Genomic DNA, 22393 nt, shown 5'->3' on the forward strand with positions numbered 1-22393 from the left:
ATGATATTTAACATTAACACAAACCGCTATAGTTTTGGTTTGTAAACATGACGGTAGCAGTTTTTGACGGGTAGCACCGACCGTTAGACATCGCTGTTTAGCCGTGCTACGGTAGGAAAATCTGACGAGGAAGCACAGATCGTCACTGACCGACGTCATGACATCATTGATTTAGTTTAAAAAAAACGTTGTTTAACTTTCGGTTCTTCCCTCGACTACTCTTGAAAAACAGAAAATAAAATAGCTTCTCATCACAACACCTAATTGGTGTTAGATTGCATGTAATCTGTAGTGGATCGAGTGCATCATATGGGTTTGCAGTGAACTGTTATATTTTTACGCAGGTTTTCTCTGCCTGAAGTGATATTTCGCTTTTATCTAAAAGCGGCGGTTACAAGCGTTGAACAGGAACGCACGCTTTTTGCCGTGTACGTGGCACGGAGACGCAGGGGGAAGCGTATCTGATGGGGGAACGCGGCTCGACGTAACAGCAGCAACTCGAGCACATTGCTGCCCCCTATATGTCAGGAGGACAAATAACACCTTTTCTGTTCAAATTGCCAACCCGCCACAGAGGCGTGTTTGCTGATCAAATTCACCCACCACTTCAAATATTTACCCGCATTTGGCGGGTGGCGGGTGCTAATTTCCACCCCTGGCTGTGAATTATACAAATTCACATTTGATCACGGTGGGAAGTTAAAAGTCATCCAAATCAGAAGTGTTCGGGTTAATTTATCTGTAATGTGCTTAGCCTTGTTCAAGTATTTAAAGAAATATTGAAAACCAGAAATCATTTTAAGTTCTGAGCAACAGAATGATTGAACATTAGTCTTAAATTGTTTATCATCTGAAATAACACTTTGCCTTGTTGATTCATTATCTGCAATAACTTCAGTCTGTTTTAATCGTGCTAATACTAATTATAATGTCACAATGAATGAGTAGTTTTTGCCAGCAACCCTCGCCTTTAAATTAGAAATGTTGCTTTTGTCCAGCTGTAGATCCCAAAATATCCCTAAACGCACTTTTTTCAACCCGAAGCGGGGCCCTGGCAAACTCACCTTCCACAGCGTTGGCGGCCCTTCGATGAGCTTCGCGTTGGTGCCACAGTACTGCAGGGCCAGGTGGAGACACTCGGTACCAAACTCAAAGTCAGACTCGGTGCACTGCAGAGGAGACACAGAAGATGAGAGCAGATGTGAGACACTAAACAGGGATGGGCAGTTTAAGAATTTGTCGGTAATCGTGACATTTTCCTTTGAAAAACCAAATATGAACAGACGCTGGGACACTTTTTCAATCTTGTTTTTTTACAGGAGGGGTGGTGGATGTTAGGCGTTGTCTCAGCTGGAAAAGCTCTGACAGAAAACAACTTGGTGTGTTAATACTAGGTGCTGATGTGAAAAAAAAGACATGATGGTTGCATTAAATATTCAAGCCCATTTTAACTAAAAATACAATGGATTTTCATGAACTTGAGCAAAACTAATGACCAGCTAGAGGCTCTTCTTCTCTGAAGCACATCCCTTACAGTATATATAAAAGATGGACACTGTTTTAGGTGTAACAGTAATAAAAAACTGGTCAGACATGATCTGGTACAGAGACCCTGAACACGTCTGACAGTTGTCCACAGAGGAAAATATCTAATATCTTTATAAATTTGTTGCACACTCAGGAAATTCTATCACAGCTGGTAGCATTGCCAGACTAGCTGGGTTTTTTTTCATTTCTTATTTGTTTCTATAAGAAATATTTAGCATCACTAACAGCATTTGTTGCATCTCAAACCTAAACTTTGTCTTTCATTTTGAGCAAAAACTATAAGATCACTTCTGAAACAGATGTTTTCGTTGACGTTATTGTCTCAACCAAACAACATTCATGTTGACATGTTAACTCCACGCACAGAGGCTGTTATCTGCATCCTCCTCGTACTTAAAGCTGGCCTAATGCCCAAAAATGAAAACATAAAGCTGAGTGATTGCAAAAGCAAAGACAAGTGGGAGGATGAGAAGATGTCAGTTTATGCCAGACCATACAGAAAATAAAATCACTGAACATTAAAAATAAAAGATGTTAGCAGGCACAGAGCCCACAGTCAGTGTAGGAACATGAATCATGTTTGGTTAAGAAAAAAAAAACCAAAAATAAAACCAGCCATCCCATGCCAAAGTGACAGAGGGTAAAAACACTTACATCGTCAAAATAAATAAAGTTTCAAGCAGTTTCACCTAATTTAAAATGATAAACACAGCTCTAACAAAACCTACCTGTAATTTAAATTTAAATTTGCAAACATGTTCGACTAATTACAGCCTGCACAATGTGCTGACTGTGAAGCTGTGAGGAGAATGCTCTCAGTTTTGAGGTAATTTAACCTTCAGCATTCTCTCCCAATACAAAAGCCGTCTCTGGAGACGGGATAAAGTGTCTCCTCTTTTGTCTTTTCAGCCCTTAGTTCTCCTCTCAATAGATGTCAAGCAACAACTGTGCAGCTCTCAGAGATTTTTCATGGTTATGTCCTACAGTCTTAACCTGACAGACACCTTACACTTCCCCCTCTTCTTAAAGCTTGAAAAGGCGACGAACTCTCAGTCGGCTGACTCAGTGCGCCTTTTTGCAACTTGACCAGCCTCGACGCTGCAGCTCAGAAATGAGCTCATTTTCTGAAAAAGCCAAAGCCAACAGGGCTCTAAAAACAATCTGCTGAAAGAAAACGTGCCAGAAAAAAAATAACTTTGGAGAAAAAAGGCTGGAGTTAAAGGAAAACTTCAGCTGTTAGTTAGAAATATGTTGCATCATTCAGAAACAGTTATTGGAAAAACCATTTAAATAAATCAAAGTTAAAATAGTAAATTGGATGTGATTAAAATATAAATGTGATAAACCTTTCACATTCAGTTTGCTTGCCACATTTAAGAAAAAAGGCGCCCCTTTCAGAGAAGAATCTCTGTTTTTATGGCTCAGATCAGCACATACATTCCTTCCATTTTGCAGGTACAAATATTAAACCACTCTTTAACTACCGAGACACAGTTAATCTGAGCCTGGCTAAGAATAAAGAGTAATTTCAGTGTTTATTATTTTTCCAGATGAGCTTTCATTGAGTTTTGTTCCACAGATTAATCTGCGTCAGGTGGCAGGATAAACTGAAGCGTCATTTTTTTCCCAGAAGCAGGAAAATGACGGGAGTCACACCAGCAGCTCCTCAGAGTGAAAACCTGAGGGCTACACAACAAGACTGCTAAAAAAGTTTCAATGTATGAAAAACACTAAATCTGATCAATCAATGTCTGACTCAATAGACCTTTATAATGATGCTATGACACCAGGAGCAAAGAAAAGACACCTGAAGGATTTGATTTGTCCATTCTGTGATATTTCAGTGCTGTTGGACGAATCTTACATTTTCCACACACCAACATCCAGCCTGCAGTGCATCCTGTGCAGCAAAGGTAAAAAGGTAAACTACAGTCCAGCCCTACCCTCTGATATGCCTGATAGATGACATCATACGTGAACCCCTGAGGCATCTCGCTGGCCCGGTATTTGGCTCGCTCCAAAGAATGATCCAGGTAACCCTCCGATGTTGTTGCTATCACGGTGGAAACAAGAGGTCGGATGGCTCCAGCTGCCTGGATAAAAACAAGCAGGATTTATATTTAAGCGTTAATGCAGATTAGTGCAAATATTACTAAGAAAACAATGAATTTTAAGAATGAGTGATGAAAAAAAGGACCAAATTTACCACCACTTACTGCCAAATTTCAAATATTCTGACATCTGAAGAAACATTTGAAGGAAATCCAGGGAATTTAAGTTTGGTTTGTTTTTTTTAATATGAGAAAGCTGAAAAATTCCCTAAAAGAATCAAGGTTAAAAATTCAGAGTTTTTTAGGATGAATTGGAAGAACGATAAGTTTTAACAAAGTATGTATAAAATGACAAACTGATCCTGTTAGATAAAACAGTAATGATACAAACCAAAGAGCAGGAAATCAGGTGAACAAAGAACAAATGTTTGCTTTAATCACAAGTTTGTGGAGATGATGTACAATAAAAAACCAGATGAAGAAATGAAAGAAACAAACGTTTTCATCTCACAGCGAGCAGTCAGTGAGCGCATGTGGTTGTGCAGAATCACGAGAAAGCAGACATGATTTCTGTGTCACACATAACGGAAAAGTTAGGATTATTTTTGCTTCTTTTTCCACTCGAGGCAGGCTTTCAGGATAACGAAGAGCAGACAGGTGACTGTGAAGGTTCACTCTTTTCTCAGCCTGTGAGCTTTAACCATGACCCGTCTGTAAGTTTCTTGGCCTTGGTGTACGTGTCAGTTCCATAAATTACAGGTAAAAAGATGGATTAATCTTGTTACAGAAAGGTTCATTTAAGGCACAATCATTAAATGTGTTAGTTTTCTTTGGTCTGAACCTGCCTGGAAAAGTTGAGTTTGCTGTTTTTTAGTAATTGGTTTGTTTGTGTTTACACTGCCAGGTGAAAAATCAACCACAGGGAACCCAAATAACTCCATCTTCCAACCAGGTAGACTAAATGACTCCGTCACGGTTAAGCATGGAGGATTTGTTTACAATTTGTTCTGTAATTGACCTTTTCTGGTTTTCTGCTAAAGGCTCAAGAAAAGATGAAGTATGAGCTCCAGTCGAGATTTAATTTAGCTCGGCTGCACTTTCCAAGCATGAGGTAAGACTCGCTTTTAAGATTATTTCTCGGCTCGTAAGGGAATTCTCTATTTGTAAGGGAATTAGGATTGTTCTGTGTAAATAGATATTTCCTGCCTTCACAAGCATAAAGTTTTTCCACAAAGTGACATTTACTGAGCCTTGAACACAGAGCAATCAGAAGGCTTGCAGTGAATACTGCTCCAAATGGGATTCGTTTCGGTCAGACTTTTTTAGTTTGAACAAGTCTAAACATCAAACTTACAACCTGAAGGCAGAGTGTAATGACTTTTCAAAGGATATTTATTTATCAGTTGTCTGAAATGTCTGGAAAATGTTGGAAAACTGTGACTGATTAACTTTTTTTTTGTTTCTATGTATGGCTCCAACTAATACAACCCTAACACAAAAGAATGTGGTTTGGTCTTGTCTTGTTGAATAAATCCGTGGAGAAAATATGTCGTCTGGAAGCCGGCATGTGTTTCTCTAAAACCTCTGCTGGATTTTTCTACATTAATGCTACCATCTCATACTATCACAGAGGTTGGCTTTTAAACATGCTGCTGGTAACATTCTTGGTGATTCAGTGTCATTTAAAATCTCTTGGTCTCCATTTGACAATTAAATGATTTTTTCACACAATCCTCGACAAACTGGAGCTCCTTTGCTCAGCTCTTAATCCAAAAGTCATCTGGACGATGCTTTTGTATCAAATTAAGACTGCAATTTCCTCTCAGACAGATAAAATAATAATTTTTACTTAATTACAAGCCCTTAATTGCCTTGGTACCAACTTATTACTGCCTGCGTTGAAATAAAAGTTAAAATAAATGTAGTAAAGGTCCACCAAAAAAAAAAATTATTAGCCTCTTTTGAAGCCCTTTTTTTTCAGATCATTTGTAAGTTCACCCTCATGCCTCTGGTTGGTTACATTTTTATCGACACACTAATGTAGTAACACGTAGTCTAAAAATAATACTTTTTCCATCATTTGCCTATTACCTGGTTGACCTGACTTTAGTGCAGAGGAATCTGGTTTGTCAGTTTCCAAACTTAGAAAACAAACAGGGAATATAAGTGTATAACTGAACAGTTTTTCCTGCACTGACCCCTTGCTCCTTGGCAGCCACTGCTATCTTACGCAAGAAGTCCTCCTCCACAAAGGGGCGCACAGCGTCGTGCACGATGACCACCTTGGGTTTGTCGGCCGCCGGCCTCTCCTCCTCGCTGAGAGCCATGACTCCATTGCATATGGACCTGTGGCGAGTTGAGCCGCCTGGCACCACCCGAACCTTCCTGTGCTGGAACCGCTGGATGATGTCCATCATCAGGTCCATGTTTTCTTTGGCAACGACCACCACAACGATTTGGACCCATGACACCCTGCAAGAACACACCAACCACTCAGAAATGCTTGTTTTGTAAGATTTCCCTTCTTCCAGAAAACTGAAGCTGTAAGGATTCCTCAGAGTTATTTGACAGAAACGCCTAAAACTACATGTCAGTCTACAGTCGAACTAAAGATAAGATAAAGATTTTGTGAGTAGCCATTTCATAACGCAGTGGCTAATCAGCGATCCACTACATAATATATGTGAACGTCTTTGACAGTAACAGAAATAATGTTGAAGTATCGCTGTTATACATTTGTACCAAAAATATCCCAACAACCTGGAAAATACGGATGATCATAATTGGATTTTTGAAGACAGCAGCTTTGTTTGATTACCACACAGATGACCTCTGACCTTCCTCAACAGAGAACCTCCCTAGAGGCACCGAACCGCACAACTGATTCAGCTCTGCAGATCCTCATTTGTTTCCTGACAAGTCAGAAGCAAATGCCACCAACAAGCTAATAAGATGCATCTGATCAACAGCAGGTTCTGTTTTAGTAACTTTAACAATCACAAGAAACTAAAACGTAATGTAAACATCCTTGTTTTTGTCTCCAAATTATTAAGCCTGAAATCTATAGAAAATATGTCTGTTTCTCTGCCAAAAACAAGAAACGTTTGATTAATAGACTGTGTTTTAAATTGTTAAACAGCATAAACAGATTATAGCATCTATTAATGAGTCGATTTACTCCTTAAAATCAGTTAAACTATAGATCCTTAGAGGTCATGTCTGCTAAAGCCATAATTTGTTTTCACTGAAACTCCTTAAGAGTTGTTTTACACCTCGAAATCTGCTTTGAGCCTGTACCGATGCACAACTCCCACAGCAATTATGCGATTCACAAGAGGACTCTAAAACGGTACACTTCAGAAAGAGGAGACTAAATAAAGGATTCTGGATACAAACGATCATTTAAATGACACAAAGAGTTACAGTAACCATGCCAGGCCTGTATGTGGCGCTGTAAGGCTGCAAGAAAAGTACACCAAAAACAGGAAACAAGATGTGAAGCGCTGCATAAATCTTACAAGCTGGGAGAAAAATGTAAACACAACTAAAAGAAGAGGACAGATGAGTCAATATTCTTGCTGATTTCCTGCAGGCACTTTGCACACAATAAATATAAATGAATAATATATTAAATTAGCCTTTAACTGCACTAAAATGACAAAAGCACTACTTTATTCATCCTGCAAAGATTACTGTGGGTGAGAGCAACATCCAACTTTTTTTATTACTATTATTATTTTTGACATTCTCATATCTAAAATGGCAATAACCAAAAGCAATTAGTACATTTGATTAATTAAATGCATGTTTAACATTATAACTTTATTTGATGGAAGACTGACAAACTGTTCAGAGTATAAAACTTATTGGGGCCCAACTAGAATCTTTTGCACTAAGGGCCCTTGATTTTATAGGTACGCCCCTGGTGATAACTGAATTGGGACTTGCCAGCTGTTTGTTTGTTTTTGTTTACTTTGTTTATTCCTACCTCTCAAAAGCCTGGATAGTGTAGCTAATGAGCGGTCTACCCAGGAACGAACAGAACTGTTTTGGTGTTTGCAGTCCGGTTCTCTCTCCGGTGCCGCCGGCAGGAAGGATCACCGACACCGGAAAGTCCACGGTGCGTCCCGCGCTCAGGTGGTCGCTCTTCCCGGCCTCCCCGGTTAGGAAAAGCCCGGGATGAGAGGGCCTGCCCGGGCCACTGTCACCGCCAGGCACTTTGGCGTGACTGACCTCCATCAGCTCATGGATGGAAGGACGTCAAAAGATATTTGTTTTCCCGAAATCGGGTCATTCCCGCTTCAGTGGGCGGGATGGATGCGAGTGTAGCAACGTGACTGGAGAAGCGAGAAATCACCGCTGTGAAGCTAGCAATGCTGCTGCTGCACTTCCGCTAAATACTTTCAAAATAAAAGTCTAGGTTGTGGCACAAGTTGCTCTGAAAACCATGAAAATCCAAATCAGTGTTGAGCACTCATGAGTCAACAACCCTGAATAAACTGCTCTTCTCTAAAGTAAACTGTTTATGCCGTTTGTAAAGGACAAACTAAACATATTCCAAAGAATTGCATAGCTATAAAGTCTGGATTATTTTACATTATTAGTACTCAATTTAATTTTTTTTTCAGTTTCAGACTTCTGAATTTGCAAAGCACTAATAGGCTAAGAAAGCAAGTAAATAATGTAACAAGTCGTGGTCTTCTTTAAAACTCTGGGTTCTTTAATTTTATTAGTTTTAATTAGGAAGTTGTACATGTTTTTTTGTCTTTTGAGTTCTCACAAGTCATTGGAAATCTATGTGAATATCGTGTAATGCATATTTTTGGACTTCAGTGTGCAATGTGAAATATCATCAGAGCACTTCAATGTAATTTCTGATTTTATTTTGAAAACAGTGTAATGTTCAAGTACATTCCAGCAGATTTGTAATCTGCAGCTGCTGCCTGTAGACTTCAGAATCTGCAAATAGATGCTGAAAGTATCCAAACACACCATGTGGTAATGCTTAACATCATTTTGCAATATAAAGCTTTGATTTTAAGGAAATGATAATGCATACAGCGTTCTGTTTATATCCGCTGATAATAGATTTGTGTTTCTGTGTTTGAAAAATAGAATTCATTTCCAATTTGTGATTGTTTATGGCTCCTGTTCTCCTGTCAGTGCAACTTTGTGAACCATTATTTAACACTAGAAAGAACACATGAGGAAAATATTTGATTTATTTAAAAAAAAAAGGTTATTACATTATTGATTAATCAGATTTCAATCAAATGCTGAAATCATTTAAACAGAATTTTATCAGCTATGCTTCAATATATATAAATATTAAATCATACATCATATTTTTTTACATTGTAAAATCTTATACACATAGTCATACTTCAAAATGCCAGTAAGAATTTATTATATGTACAAATATTTACACTGGATTTTTAATAGTTCAGCTTTTTTAAACTAGTTTTGGTGCCTTAGGCTGCAGTTCATCAGCATGCAAAATCAATATAGGAATGCATAAACAGGAACAACGAGCTCCTCAGACTGTACTACCCAGTTCTGTTCACATTTTATTTAAATGTCCTTAGCATGGCCAAGTCTCCATCTTTATGTAGAAGCAGCTTCTTGTGTCATAGAGTAATAATCCACAACTGTAACCTCCAGATGTCACAGAGACAAACATCCCAAAGGTTTAGAGTCAGTCTGGATGTCTTCCAGCTCTTAGGGTTCAGTTTCATGCCAGTTTTCACTCAGATGCTTCTTCCCCAGCCTCCTCTTGCTCTTGGATTTGTGTTTGTGCAGGAGCTGCGGCGGCAACACGGCAGGATCCTCGAACTTGTGACCCGACTCGTTGTGCTGTCTCGAGTACCTCTTGCACTTGCAAGAAGTGACCACGGTGATTTTATATGTTCTCGTGCTGCCGTCCTGGCACTGCAGCCGGATGCGCTGGGTGCGGGTTTTGTCATTAACACACCGCCAGTCGTGGTTACCGCTCCTGCGAGCCCAGAACTTTCTGCCATGAGCCCCGCCGATCCAGTTTTCAAGCATCTGAGCTGGGAGACACTCGCCTGCACACACCAGCTCCTTGATAGGGTTGATGCTTGTGCAGTGGCCGTCAGAGATGTACTTGGTGGATCTCAGCTCTCTGCATCCAATCTGACTTTGATCTGTGGAGAGACAGAATAAGAAGTGAAAAATTAGGAAGAATGATGTTTGACATTGTTTCAAATTAGTCACAAAACAAGAATGCAGCAAAACAGCACTTTGACCTTTTTCTTGAACCTTTGACTATCTTTAGAAAAAAAAGGCATGAATCAGGAGGAAGGTTTTATCTGTGCAGGTAGTATTTTTCTCCTGCAGGCTACAAACACTGTCACCCTGCTCTCCCCACCACTACTGTAACCCAAGACCACCTCCGTTCACAAAGCTCCATACAGCTCAGTGACAGCGGCGGATGAATAAAGAGGCTCCATCTTCACCCCCCCCCAGTCCATCCATCAGGGTCACAAACAGGGAGAGCTCAGATTAACATTTGTGCAGGAGAAAAGCTCAGCTGCCTGGTGTCCAGCCAGGTGTGTTTTGTGTTGCCACAGCTCACTCTGGTGATGGACAGAGGAAAAGTCTCAGCGTCGACGTAGATATCGTTGATGAAATGTCGATTTTTTAAAATCAGGGCAGCAAATGGCTGAGACACAACACCGATTTTTTTCATTTTTGGTCAACATAATGTTCAGAAGAGCAAACTCATTTAAAAAACTGAACTGTGGGTTACAGTAAGCTGGCTGTAGCAGCTGCTAATGCATCTTCATTTCCCTATTTAGTAACTGATTAAGTATGCACAGGGATGTGTGTCTGATATCAGCCGATTCATTGATCTATCTCTAGGTTTCGATTGTGGTCGTATCATTTTTTCTTACATACCTGTGTGCACCTAAAAAGGACGAACAAACAAATGTTTTTATTATATTAAACTCTGCTAAAATGGACCAAAAAAGAGTGGAGCGCCATATTGTTTTAAAAAGATTTCAAATATTTACATATATTTTTGATAGATAGTTTTGGTTGATCTAAAATTGCTTATTTACCGCATCGCAAAACCATGTTAGTTAAACCACATCTGGTGATAAAAAACATTTGATCTAAGCTTACAAACAAAACTAAATGTATTTTTTATTAATTTGATTGAAAAAATAAAGCAATAACATTTCAAATAGAAGGTTTATTTTAAAAAGAGCAGCCTGTTTAAGTGCTATTTTAGCTGACTTCCCAGGCTCAACTTCTGAGCCACAAAATAACTTGTGACCTGAAAGCTTTGGCTAAAGTTTGCCAACACTGCAATTAGATCAATTAAACAGGAACATGAGGGTCACATCCACCTTTAGACTGATTTTATTTACTTATTGCAGCACGTTTTAACTTATGTGGTTAAACAAAAATACATTTTATTGATTTCTTTTCTGGAAATCATCATAAGACTCATAAATCAACGTTTTGCAACCAATCCTGAGGCGCTGACTCCAACTCTGGGAACCACTGAGTTAAAAGACAAAAATAAATTACTGATGTTTAAACATATTTTGGATTTTAACAGAGTTATGTTCTCTTATCTGCGTGACCTGCGAACCCAAGAACTAATGAATGAATTGGAGGGGACGCCTCCTCCACTCACCGCCTCGCTCCTGCGCCCCGCCGCCCGCTCCTCTCCCGCCGCTCCGCGCGCGGTTCAGCGACACATTGCTCTGCGGCTCCGGCACCGACACCGGAACCGACACCGGCACCGGCGCGCTCACGTGCGGAAGCAGCCGCTCCGTGGCGTCGTTCTTGAAGGCTTGGCAGCTCCTCAGGAGGATGCAGAAGAAGAGGAGGGAACGGCACGGAGCGCGCGCTCTGAGGCGCATGGTGGTTTATTCTGAGGATGAAAGAGTCAAATCAAAGATGGTGAGACAGATGTGCCACAGCTGGATGAGCCTCTGTGTGAGAAGACAAGGGTTTTATACACGAGGCAGCCCGCCTCTTACTCCAGCAGATACTCAGGTGCGATTACTTTACGAGGTCCTGATTGGTCGCCAATAATCGAGATGGTTAGATAACTCCGCCCAGTTTAGGGCTTTTATTTTGAAGAGTTTTAATTTTAGCCTGAATGTTGAAGAGTTACTGACATAATACCACTGCACAGAATGCAGTTAAAGGTGACAGCCTTTATTACAAACCATAAAATAACTAAAGGGTTGCATGAAGGAATGCATATCGCCCGCCGCCTTTCATACCAGAGTTTTAGACAAAGATGATCTTATGAAGAGAAATGACAGTTTTAGCCATTTTGGTCAAACCTTCAAGATAAAATATCCCAAAGTGCTAACATAATCAGCAAGCCCTTAGAATAGGACCAGTCAATGACTGTCAGCTACTACCACACCACATTTTAGCTCAATATCTGTGTGTCAGCTAGTGTCTATTAGCTATGGTGGCCATCTTGAATTGGTTGGCTCCAAAGGTTTATCAGATGTGCACCTTCTGAGAGTTTCATTGAAATCTGTCCAGTGGTTTTTGGGATATTTTGCTAACAAATAAACAATATAGGCTTGCATGAGTTGAAGCCATTTTTTGTGTCTTCTAAGGTCAGTTTGTTGTGGCGGCCATCTTGAATTGGGTTAACTCCGAAGTTTAATCAGTTCTGGATGTCAGCTTTAGTTCAGTGATTCATGAGATCTTTTGATATTTTAAAATACAGACACAGGCAAAAACATTAACCTTTAATGGTGGGTTATAATTTGACATGTTCTGTGTTTTACCTTCTTTATTTTGTTATTTTAGGCTTTTCCTGTGTTTAGTTTTTTCCCCTCAGGTGTGTGTTGGATTTAAGAATAAAGGGTGACGCTGGCTGAGTGTCAGTTCCACGTCTAACGATGCGCTGCCCAGACTCTCTGGAGTCTTTGTGTGGGCCGTACAAAACAAGGGGGGGAACCTTTGTGGGGAACACTCTAATCTGGCTTGTCTGACTGATAAGATGAGTGCAAAGACACTAATTGTTGCTCAAGTGAATGAAAGCTGATCTGTTAGCGACACATGTGAGCTGAAACATGAGCGCGTCTGATGATCACAAAGCAGTTTTTAGGGATGTCGCCTGTTTTCAGGATAAGAAAACCTGAAGATGTAATTATCTCATAATCGCCCACAGGTGGAATGTTACTGGTTTTCCTGTGTCCGTTTGTCTGTATTGTTAGCAAAATATCTTATGGACAGACTTTAATGAAAGTTTCAGGGAAAAATCATTAGGCGTACATCAATAAATTAGATTTTGGAGTCAAGCCAGTTCAACATGTCCATAACTCAGCTTTTAAAGACATTAGGTAAGTTTGGTGTGGTAGTAGCTGAGAGTTACACCCAATGCACACTCCAAGCACTACACATTGTGCAACATCTGTGCCTAAAACTCTTCAGAAGCTGAAAACTGTTGGAAAGAAAACATCAACAATAAGGTATTATGAAAAGAATTGCAAATATGACAAAGGTTAACATCCTAACAAGCCAACTACTTCTGTATTTTATGAGTTAATCCCATTTGTTGTTACTCCTGTGCATTCCTGACAGATTTGCACATAACTTTATTTTTAGGACTCTTTGTTGGTGTAGATTCTCTGTCATCCAGAGTTTAATAAAAGACAACTGGATTAATGTTTTTATTTTGTGAAAATCTAACCCGAGCTTTCAGATGTGAAGTGAAACAGCTTCAAGAATTAAGAAATTCACCTCATTTAGCATCTATTAAACTTTTAAGATTGTGGGACTTTTAGCCAGAGAATCAGGCCTCTCATTTCTGGATTTTGTGGAAGAACTGTTGCTTGTTGTTTTGCATTTTGGAGCTTCTCCAGTACTAAACTCCTGTTTTTCAGTCCTTCACACTCAGCCTCTGTTATTGTTTCCTGTCTCTTTTGTTCCTCCTCAAACAGAGACACCCGGAGCTCATTCAGTCCACTTCTGAAAGAAAATAAAGGACAACACGGCCACCTCTTCCCAGAACACTGTTTACCCTTCGCCACCTCTTTGAGCTTCTTACGGGACTGGGTTAAATAAATGCTGAAAAGCAAATATGATAGGCGCCAGCTTTTGTGTTCTTGCTATGGAAAGAAAGAGAAAAGTGAGAGGTGCTTCCCTCTCTCTGCATGCTGAAACTCAGCAGCGGCCTCCGACCCTCATTGTTACTGAAAGGTGGCTGAAGGTTAACTACATATCGACAAGCAGCATGGCAGGAGTGTGATCAGGAAGTGCCCGTATGCTGTAATAAGAGGTGTGTGAAGGCACGAGGGAGGGGGGCAGATAAAGGTAAGTAAGGCCAAAAGAGAAGGGTCCCTGTGGTGGTAACACAGTTTGGAAAAGATCCCAAATGAAAACAAACAATGGATGATAGATTGCTTCTGAATCACTCCTGTTATTGCTGTAACACACAGAGAAACTAATTTACTCGCTGTTCTTTTAAGTGTTTGCAGCTTTTAATGCAAACACTACAATAAAAAAGTTGTTGGTGCTTGAAATGTTTAAATGTGGGGACAGATAATCTTTGCTCAGTTATTCAAGCTGCATCCCATCCATCCATCCATTTTCTTCACCTGCTTCTCCATTCCGGGTCAAGTGGAGCTGGTGCCTTTCGCTCTGTGCGAGAGGCGGGGGACACCCTGGACAGGTGGCAAGTCAGTTGCTCCAGTCTGCTGTGGTGAAGAAAGAGCTAAGCTGAAAGGAGAAACCTTTCATTTATTGGTCGTCTATGCTCCAACGCTCACTTACGGCCAGGAGGTAATGATCATGACTGAAAGAACAAGATTCCAGATAAAAGCAGCTGAAATGACATTTCTCTGTAGGGTGGCTGGGCTCAGCCTTGGAGATAAGCCTCCAGAGAGATATTACCTCCAGCTCAGAGTAGATCTGTTGCTCCTCCTCATCCAAAGGAGTCAGCTGAGGTGATCCGGGCATCTGATTAGGATGCCTTCTGGGCCTGTCCCACTGGGAGGAAACCTCAGAGAAGATCCAGAACTCACTGGAATGATCTTATATTCTCTCTGGCCAGGGAACACCTTGGGAATCCCTCAGTAGGAGCTAGGAGTGTCACAGATGTCTGGGTTTCCCTCCTGAACCTGTTACCCAACAACCTGACCACTGAAAAAACAGAAAAAAATGGATGGATGGATGGATGGATGGATGGATGGACTCCACCACAGAGGATCTCTTCTGGAGGCTGTGTGTATTTCCCTGAATCTTTAATAATGATCGACAGACTTCACTTATCAATTCCGGGGCAACAGCGCCATCTGGTGGATGTAATCATTTTAACAAAAAAAAGAGCATTTTAGTATGTTGACATTTAAAGCAAAACAAAAGTTTTGTTTTGAAATGTAATGGAATCAAAGAAACTATTTTATGTTTTTAGAAAATAAATCTTTCCATTAGTTTTGACTTATCAAGGTTTTACTTTCTGTGGAAACGTTGACTGAATAATAACCATTTAATCCTTGATGATAACTTATGTTCCTGAACCTTCTTTAAATTTTACAATAAATTAAATTTTTGTTTTTTCCTTTAAACTGGAGAGCAAAGCTACCATTCTCATAACGAACATAAAATGAATACTTAAACATATGCTTACTTCAGATCATTATTCTAACAGAGTTTACAAATGTGAAAAAATTAAGACTATGTTAGTAAATGATTTAAATAATTTATGGGAAAGGGAGAAATTTCTTTTTATTCATCAAGCTTGACATCCGATCCGTTTTCTGCATTTAGAGCAAACATTCACACACCGAACATGTTTAACATCAGTTTGAACAAAAATACAGTGATGATATTTTCAACAGATTCTTTTATTTTTAATTGACAAAATATTACTGTGCTGTTTACAACAATGCTTGACAAAAATGTTCAATTTTAGGAAGATTTCCATTTACCTCTGATTTGAAAAAATCCTGAGCACGAACGTTTTATTTTACAAAACTTCAACTTAAACTTACATTTAAAAATATCCACATTCCATTTTTGGTCAGTTTGAAGAAGCCATGCTTTACTCACAGGGGTTATTGGACCAAACAGCAAACAAACACTTCCTTCCTCCTCGTGGTTTGCTACAGTTTCTTAAGGCAGTTTTAACAACACTGTGACTCTTTAGCTCTTCGTGTGTCTTTCCACAGACTCAACCAAACAAACACATCAGCCTGCGTGGAACTGACACTCAGAAGATTATATCAGAACAGACAAAAAGACGAAGGAGCCACAGATCCACCTCAGAATGTTCTGGTGACAGATTCAGGCTGGTAATAAATACAGTTTCCTCTCTCGTTGGACCAGTCTCTGTCTTCGTGTCAGTTTCCTGTTTGCAGGTGAGTGGACTCAGGAAAAGGTGGTGGATGTTCCTCGGTTGTTCCTCAGTTTTCAGCAGCTGTGATGGAGGTGGAGTTCGACGTTTCTGCAGCAGAGTCTAAAGAGGCGGTTTCCACTGTCAGCTCCTGCATGGAGTCTGTGGCCTCCTGAACTTCTTTACTCTCCTCTGAAATGAAACAGTCAACCGTCATCATGTTAAAAATCTGGATTATAGGAGGAAATGACACCATCTGATTGGTTTTAAAAGTATAAATGAGATAAAGTCCTTACAGTAAAGAAGTAAATAACAAGATGAGATTTTAAATTACTTCTTACTCATTTTAAAATGAAAATGTTTGACTTTCTGACAGATGAAACACAATCTGAAAGAGCTGAGATTTAACCCACTTTAGCAAACAACAAAGATGTACGTAACGATGCACCTGAGAGTCACGGTTTGGTACAACAGGAAAAAATAAATAAAAAGCCAGATGCTTTTCTTTAATTTAATGAACAATAACACTGGCAGAGGCTGAGACAGGAAACCAACCCCCTCTTGGTGGTGGAGATGATCTAAGGCAGCAGCTCACTCCAACAAGACGTTTTTCTTTCGGCTGCTCTCTTCTTCAGGGGGCGCCACAGCGAGCGAAAGACGTGAAAGATTTCTTAGTTGTTTTACGCCGGATGCCCTTCCTGATGCAGCCTGGGCTCCGACCTGCAGCCTCGGGATTACAGGACCGTGGTGCTGACCCCCGAGCTGCACCAGTCCCAGCTCATTCCAACAAGATAAGACCAAAAACGAAAGAAGTCATGGCTTCTTGTTCAGCGCAGCTCTCCACAGAGCGGGAGGTCTGCGGGCAGAGCGCACGGCGGCAGCTCACACACAAACAGACAGTGTGGGATAAATGTGCTGCAGGAGCATCAGCTGAAGGAGTCTCGATCTCCAAACGAGGCTGCTTGTTTGTTTTCTCCTCCTCCTCGTCAGAACTATTCTCTGACGTAGCGTCAGACACATGAAGGAAGAGCGAGCCTCCTCCTGGATATTTCTGTCTCCCTGTAACCAGCGCTGAACTTCCCTGCTCTGGGCTTCACGCCTACGGTGCAAATCTGTGAAGACAGCTTTTCTGACTCCTTTTCTGTTTTGGCAACAAATAATCAAAGAAGCGTGAGCTCGCTCCTCAGGATCAGAGAGGTGACTGATCAACATATCTGTGGTCTGATCCGTGCATTCGTCCGAGACACCTGTACTGTGATGGTCCGGTACAAATACACGCACCGTTACACCCCTGGTAAGCTTTTACTTCTTCAAATAACATGCAGCTTGTGTGAAACAAGCAGCTGTTTCCGTGTTTATCTGTTTCCCACTTTAGGCTCTCAGAGAAAATACCTTTGCTCTGCTGCGCCCTCAGGTTGGCCGTTTCTGCTTCCTGCTTTTCTCGTTGCTCTTGAAGCTTCTTACAGACTTTTTTGTGAGTGAACCAGTGCATTTTTTGGCAAGTTTGGCCACAGTAGATAACCTGGAATATAAAATAATAAATTAAAACTTGCAATCTATAAATGAGTTTATTTTTGTGGTCAGTGTTAAGATTAATCAGTAAAAGGTGAACAATTCTCTAAAGATCTTTTTATTTAAATAAGACTGGATAATTGTGGACAGGTTATTCCTGAAGTTTGGTACTCACCATTTTACAGATGGAGCATCTTTTCTCAGCTCCTTTCTCCCCGCAGGTCGTGCAGAACTCGACGTCCATGAAGCCGACCTGACCCGTGATGGCCTGAGTCAGCACAGACAGAGCCGTGGGGTCGTTCCCCTGCAGGAACAGGAAGAGGAAAAGGAAACTGACGCTGCGGAAATAAAAATAAATACACCTGATTCATTTCAATTAAAGTGTCTTAAATAAAGTCAATTTCAATCCAGTTTCACTTTTCAAGCCTCTCAGAATTCCTCTCCTGAGCAGGAGACATATATAAAAGCTTTAATGAACAGGAAGTTTGGAGTCCAAACTCACGATCTCCACAGGAGCGATGCTGCGGACCAGCTGCTGCAGCAGCGTGGCCTCGCAGTACGGGAACTTACGGACGCACTCTCTGATAAACTTCTCCTGAAACACGGGGAAACCGTCGCTGTCCCGACCTTTTAGCAAACTGGGGAGGGGCAGGAAGAAAGGTCAAACATGTTAATAATATCATCACATGGGAACAGAATAAGATTCAGGGGTAATTCACTTTAAAAAACAGCCTAAAATGGAATGATTAGCTGACAAAATTAAAGAATAAAATCCCTCCAGGCACATTTTGGTTTTTCTAAGAAGATCTGGGAGAAATAAGAAGCCTGTCTATCAGGCCAGGAACAAAAACCACAAAACTAAAACTCAAATTAATCATATTAACATAAAAACATCACAGAAAAGGATGTTTTCATGTTGAATACATGATGAACCCGATTCTCCTCTCCTGGTCCTACCTCTTTATGAGGCCTTCCAGCTTGTCCTCGCGGTCTTTGAGGAAGGAGGAACACTTTCCCAGCACGCAGCTGATGTAGTGCATCTTCATGGCCAAAACCTCATTCATGTCCTGCTGCTTGATGCACTTCTCACAGATGAGCTCCATCACCCGTCGACATTTATCCAGAGCCTCCACCTCTGCAAGCAGTGGGTTTTCTTTCACCAGCATCACTAACTGGGGGAAAAAAAAAGAAGATTTCAGCGTTAAAAGTGCACACTTCTCTGCTCTTATTTCTTCTTATTCTGCTACACAGGATGTTTTAAGGTCATTGCGGAGAAGAAGTTCATCGGGAACTTCACCCCGTCTGGTGACACCTCACCTTCACAGGATTTAAGTTAGTGCTCATGATGATCTTGTGAAGGGGTCCGGCCAGTTTGGGCGGCAGCTTGGGTTCCTTCTCCAAACCCTGGGGCTTAGTGTAGTAATCCAGTCTGGCACGGGAAAAGTAGTTGTTGATTACTGTGACACAGTCGTGTTGACCTAAAGGTGAAAAGGAGAGAAAGCTTACTTATTTTTTATACTGAAAATAAAGTTAATCCTGCATTTTTCTGGTGTTTATCAGATCACAAATGGAACAAAGCTACACCTGACAACACAAGGTTTTGATCATTTACTCAAATGTTTCAGTAAAAACTAAAATATATTTAAGGATCATCGATTGACAGTCTTCATCTCAATATTTCCATCCATCTCTGTCAACAGATGAAGAATGACAAAAACAAAATACATTTGTGACCTAAATAAAATAAGAACAAATCACGAGCTAACCAACAAAAGCTGCCATCTGCGCAGCCGTCCGTCCAACTGAGTTGGTCACGTCTGTTTCTGCTCCGGCGTCCAGCATCATCCACGTGATGTCGGTCTTTCCTGAGGGCACAGAGGTCAACTCAACTCTAAAAATGATTTCTTTTTTCTTTTAATAAAACACAGCATTGTATGCTATTCATACCATGTTACTCTGAAACTCACCTGACAGGCCTGCAAACATCAGCGCCGTGTATCCGTGCTCGTGTTCGTTGCAGTTCACGTCCGCTCCGTGCCGCAGCAGCAGCTTGCACATGTCTGCTTTTCCTTTGTACGCAGCGTGCATGAGAGGAGTCATCCCATACTGGTGATCAGACAGTTAAACAAATAAATAAAACCACTCAAACAAAAACCTTTTATTATACTGTCTAACAAAAACCAGTATAGATGATACATTAAATTGGAATCATGACTTTTAAGCTGAAAGGGATTCCTCTGAACTTGGGGCTAATATATTAAAATTAAATAAAAATTATTCTGACACATTTTCTGTTCAAAACAAAGATACTCAAAATACATAATCTCAAGAACTTGAGAAAAGCTGCACTAAACAGTTTCTAAATCGCAGCAAAAATTCAAACAGTTAATTAAAAACATCCCTTTTTAACATCTGGTTTGAAATATTAAAGTTTTCTTCTTTATAAAAATAAACTACTGTCCTGAAAGACATTAAATCTCATTTGTAAAATAAAAAGTTATAATGTAGTTTAACATTTGAATTGTTTTTGACAGCTGATAAAACCCTTCACGGATAAATCCTGCCAATAATATTCTTTACATGTTTCAGCTAAAAATAACAATAAACAAGTTTTTTTAAGTCAGTCAAATGTCTATATTTATTCATATGAAAAGCAATTAAAGAATGACTGTGATGTTCAAACACACAAATGAAAAATTAGTTTAACAAGCTATATGGAAGTGGTGAGAATAAAACCTTTTAAATGAGAGTTAAAGTCAGGATGTTTGTGTTTATTTCTGTAAAATTACCTCATCCAGACAGTTAACTCGAACATCCTTACAGCCCAGCAGCCTGAAGGCTTCCTGAACATTTCCTACAGGAACAAAACTCCAATTATTTTAGCACAGACACAGATCCAGACTTCATGTGCAGAATAAACTCTCAAACAAAGCTTTTACACTTCAGCTGGCTGTAAAAAGTTGTTCAAATCCTGCAGCTCTGAGCTGCAGCAAGCCAAATAAACATGCTTTTTGTAACTATTAACTGTTACAGATAAAAACCTACCAGGTACTTATTACAATAATTAAGCTGTGAAGTTGTAAAGCAGTAAAAATGTATACTCTGACAGTCATCTATTAGCATCATGCATGTCTTCCTACAAGCTAACAAGCAGGGATTAGCGTTAGCCGAAGAGGCTTACCCGCAGTTATAACCTCAAACAACTCCTTTTCACTTGAAGACAAGTCTCCCTTCTTAGGCGCAGACATGTCGGTGGCTCACAGCTTCAAATAAAACAACAACGACACCAGATTTATGTCAGGTTTCCATATAAATCAATGTTGTCCTTGGCTCTGATAGTGTGATGCTCGAGCATGAATGCTAACTGAAGGCGAGCTGTCATTTGGAATGTACCACTTGTGTCTGTTAGGAGGGGTGCACTGCGTGTCGACAAATCTACTCTAAAAAACAAAACGGTACTATGGAAAATTAAATCAATGTTTTTTTAAACTCAACATAAATATTGTACACACAAGAAACTCTCTATATATATTGTAAGAGAAGTTCCTGCTTTTGCAAACTTTTAATCAAACGGCATTATCACCCCTACGTTCTTTAACAAAATGATCAGATCCACGAGAGTCCAAAATGTTCATTCATGACCGAAATGCTTCATGTGAACAAAAATGTGATTTTGTGTTTTAATTTATTCCTCATCTAATTTATTAAAAGCATAATTAAAAGGAGAGATGGAAAGACTTGCAAAACATCAGTGGAAAAGTTATTAAAATTTATTTTTTAGGTTTAAATTTGAGCCAATGAAGCAGTAAGTTTTTCCCATATTTTTAATATCATTTTTTATTTTATTTTGCAGTTTTTGATCAATGCATTTCTCAATACAGAATTCCCTTAAGTCCAAAGTAACAAACACAACAAATATATGATGTAAACCACACATTTCACACAGTTTAATTTTTAAGCATTGCTCAGCATTTCTAAAATGTGCAGATTTTGTTTCAAACTTTATAATTGTTGTATTTAAAATCCTGAACCTTTGAATGCTTTAATGCCAACATCTAGCCTGATTATATCCTTTAATTGTTCTTTCAGTTTAATATTCATTAGGTTCTTGCATTAGTCTTTCTTTCTTTCTTTCTTGAATCTTCCTATGAAGTAGTTTGAGCGTTCATGAAGTGATTTTAGTGGCTATAGTTCACGCTGTGTTGTTTCCGTGTTGTGTTGGTTAGGTGTGTGTGCTTTCCTTCACCAGCTGGACTGAATGTTTCTTCCACTGAATGAAAATTACATGGAAACCTCACGTCTAAAACAGCATGCAAAGTGTGCGCTAATCCATTTCAAGGGCAGACCTTGTTAGACATTTGTTGTTACAGGATTATTTCTTGGCAGTCGCTGACAAAATCTCAAAATTGCAAACAGAAAGAGTCAAAATAGACAACTCTGGTTTATTTAATTTCTAAATAGTTCCAATCATTTGAGTTGAAGTTGTTTTGAGATTGTTTTTTATGTATTTATTGCATTTGATCTTCTTTTTAACTAAGTTACTGTAAACACTGAAATTTCTTACTTAATTATGATTGATCCCCATGTGACCTCTTTATGGTTCTGTAAAGAATAAAAACTGATGCATTTCATTTATACCATGAAACAGTTACAGGATCATAGCTTAGTATAGATCAGGTTATTTCAAACAGTTACATTAAATAAAAGAGTAAGCTAAATTTTAATAAGACACAAAAAAATATCCTTAGACCTTCCTAAAAACCTCAGCTGTGCTTTTATTGGAAGAGCGACGACTAAAACTGCAGTTTCCTCTTCCTTTTTCCTGCTGAAGGTGGAAACGAGTCTTTTAAAGGTTTTGATGCTGAAGTACAGAAGATTAATTGTCATGTGCAGATAGCCAGGTGGAACTAGCTTCCTTGTTTCTTGTTTTTTAATGTGGGTC

The 22393-nt window shown here is 39.7% G+C and overlaps 3 protein-coding genes across 4 annotated transcripts in view; all 3 read right to left on the minus strand.

The window, feature by feature from the left end:
• Positions 1 to 7985, minus strand: part of crppa (CDP-L-ribitol pyrophosphorylase A) — a 36496-nt gene extending 28511 nt beyond the window's left edge. For both annotated transcript variants that reach the window (XM_017428597.3, XM_017428596.3), the window contains exons 1-4: positions 7588 to 7985; positions 5798 to 6071; positions 3492 to 3641; positions 1065 to 1169 (exon numbers count right to left, since the gene is read on the minus strand). In XM_017428597.3, the coding sequence (XP_017284086.1) occupies positions 1065 to 1169; positions 3492 to 3641; positions 5798 to 6071; positions 7588 to 7838 (780 nt within the window). In that variant the 5' untranslated portion in view covers positions 7839 to 7985. The remainder of the gene's footprint in view (positions 1 to 1064; positions 1170 to 3491; positions 3642 to 5797; positions 6072 to 7587) is intronic.
• A 678-nt stretch (positions 7986 to 8663) lies between these two features.
• sostdc1a (sclerostin domain containing 1a) lies at positions 8664 to 11582 on the minus strand. Its single transcript, XM_017428588.3, has 2 exons — positions 11266 to 11582; positions 8664 to 9763 (listed from the first exon to the last, which is right to left on the minus strand). The coding sequence occupies exons 1-2, from the start codon at positions 11492 to 11494 to the stop codon at positions 9318 to 9320; spliced, it is 675 nt and encodes a 224-aa protein (XP_017284077.1). The 5' UTR covers positions 11495 to 11582; the 3' UTR covers positions 8664 to 9317.
• Positions 11583 to 15433: 3851 nt separating this feature from the next.
• On the minus strand, positions 15434 to 20841 carry ankmy2a (ankyrin repeat and MYND domain containing 2a). Its single transcript, XM_017428582.2, has 10 exons — positions 20633 to 20841; positions 20241 to 20305; positions 19419 to 19557; positions 19218 to 19316; positions 18769 to 18929; positions 18409 to 18623; positions 17954 to 18089; positions 17627 to 17755; positions 17332 to 17461; positions 15434 to 16131 (listed from the first exon to the last, which is right to left on the minus strand). Exons 1-10 carry the CDS (start codon positions 20697 to 20699, stop codon positions 16010 to 16012), a joined length of 1263 nt encoding a protein of 420 aa, XP_017284071.1. The 5' UTR covers positions 20700 to 20841; the 3' UTR covers positions 15434 to 16009.
• Between the last annotated feature and the right edge of the window lie 1552 nt (positions 20842 to 22393).

The sequence above is a fragment of the Kryptolebias marmoratus genome, linkage group LG16 (assembly GCF_001649575.2).
Source record: "Kryptolebias marmoratus isolate JLee-2015 linkage group LG16, ASM164957v2, whole genome shotgun sequence".
Lineage (NCBI taxonomy): Eukaryota > Metazoa > Chordata > Actinopteri > Cyprinodontiformes > Rivulidae > Kryptolebias > Kryptolebias marmoratus.

Excerpts from the sequence above, each read along its gene's own strand:
- ankmy2a (XM_017428582.2), bottom strand. The coding sequence starts at position 20,699 with ATGTCTGCGCCTAAGAAGGGAGACTTGTCTTCAAGTGAAAAGGAGTTG. Across the intron at positions 20,306-20,632 it reads GTTTGAGGTTATAACTGCGG|GAAATGTTCAGGAAGCCTTC; the intron begins GTAAGCCTCTTC and ends TTGTTCCTGTAG. Across the intron at positions 17,756-17,953 it reads GCATCGCTCCTGTGGAGATC|GGGAACGACCCCACGGCTCT; the intron begins GTGAGTTTGGAC and ends CTGTTCCTGCAG.
- sostdc1a (XM_017428588.3), bottom strand. The coding sequence starts at position 11,494 with ATGCGCCTCAGAGCGCGCGCTCCGTGCCGTTCCCTCCTCTTCTTCTGC. Across the intron at positions 9,764-11,265 it reads CGGGGCGCAGGAGCGAGGCG|ATCAAAGTCAGATTGGATGC; the intron begins GTGAGTGGAGGA and ends GTCTCTCCACAG.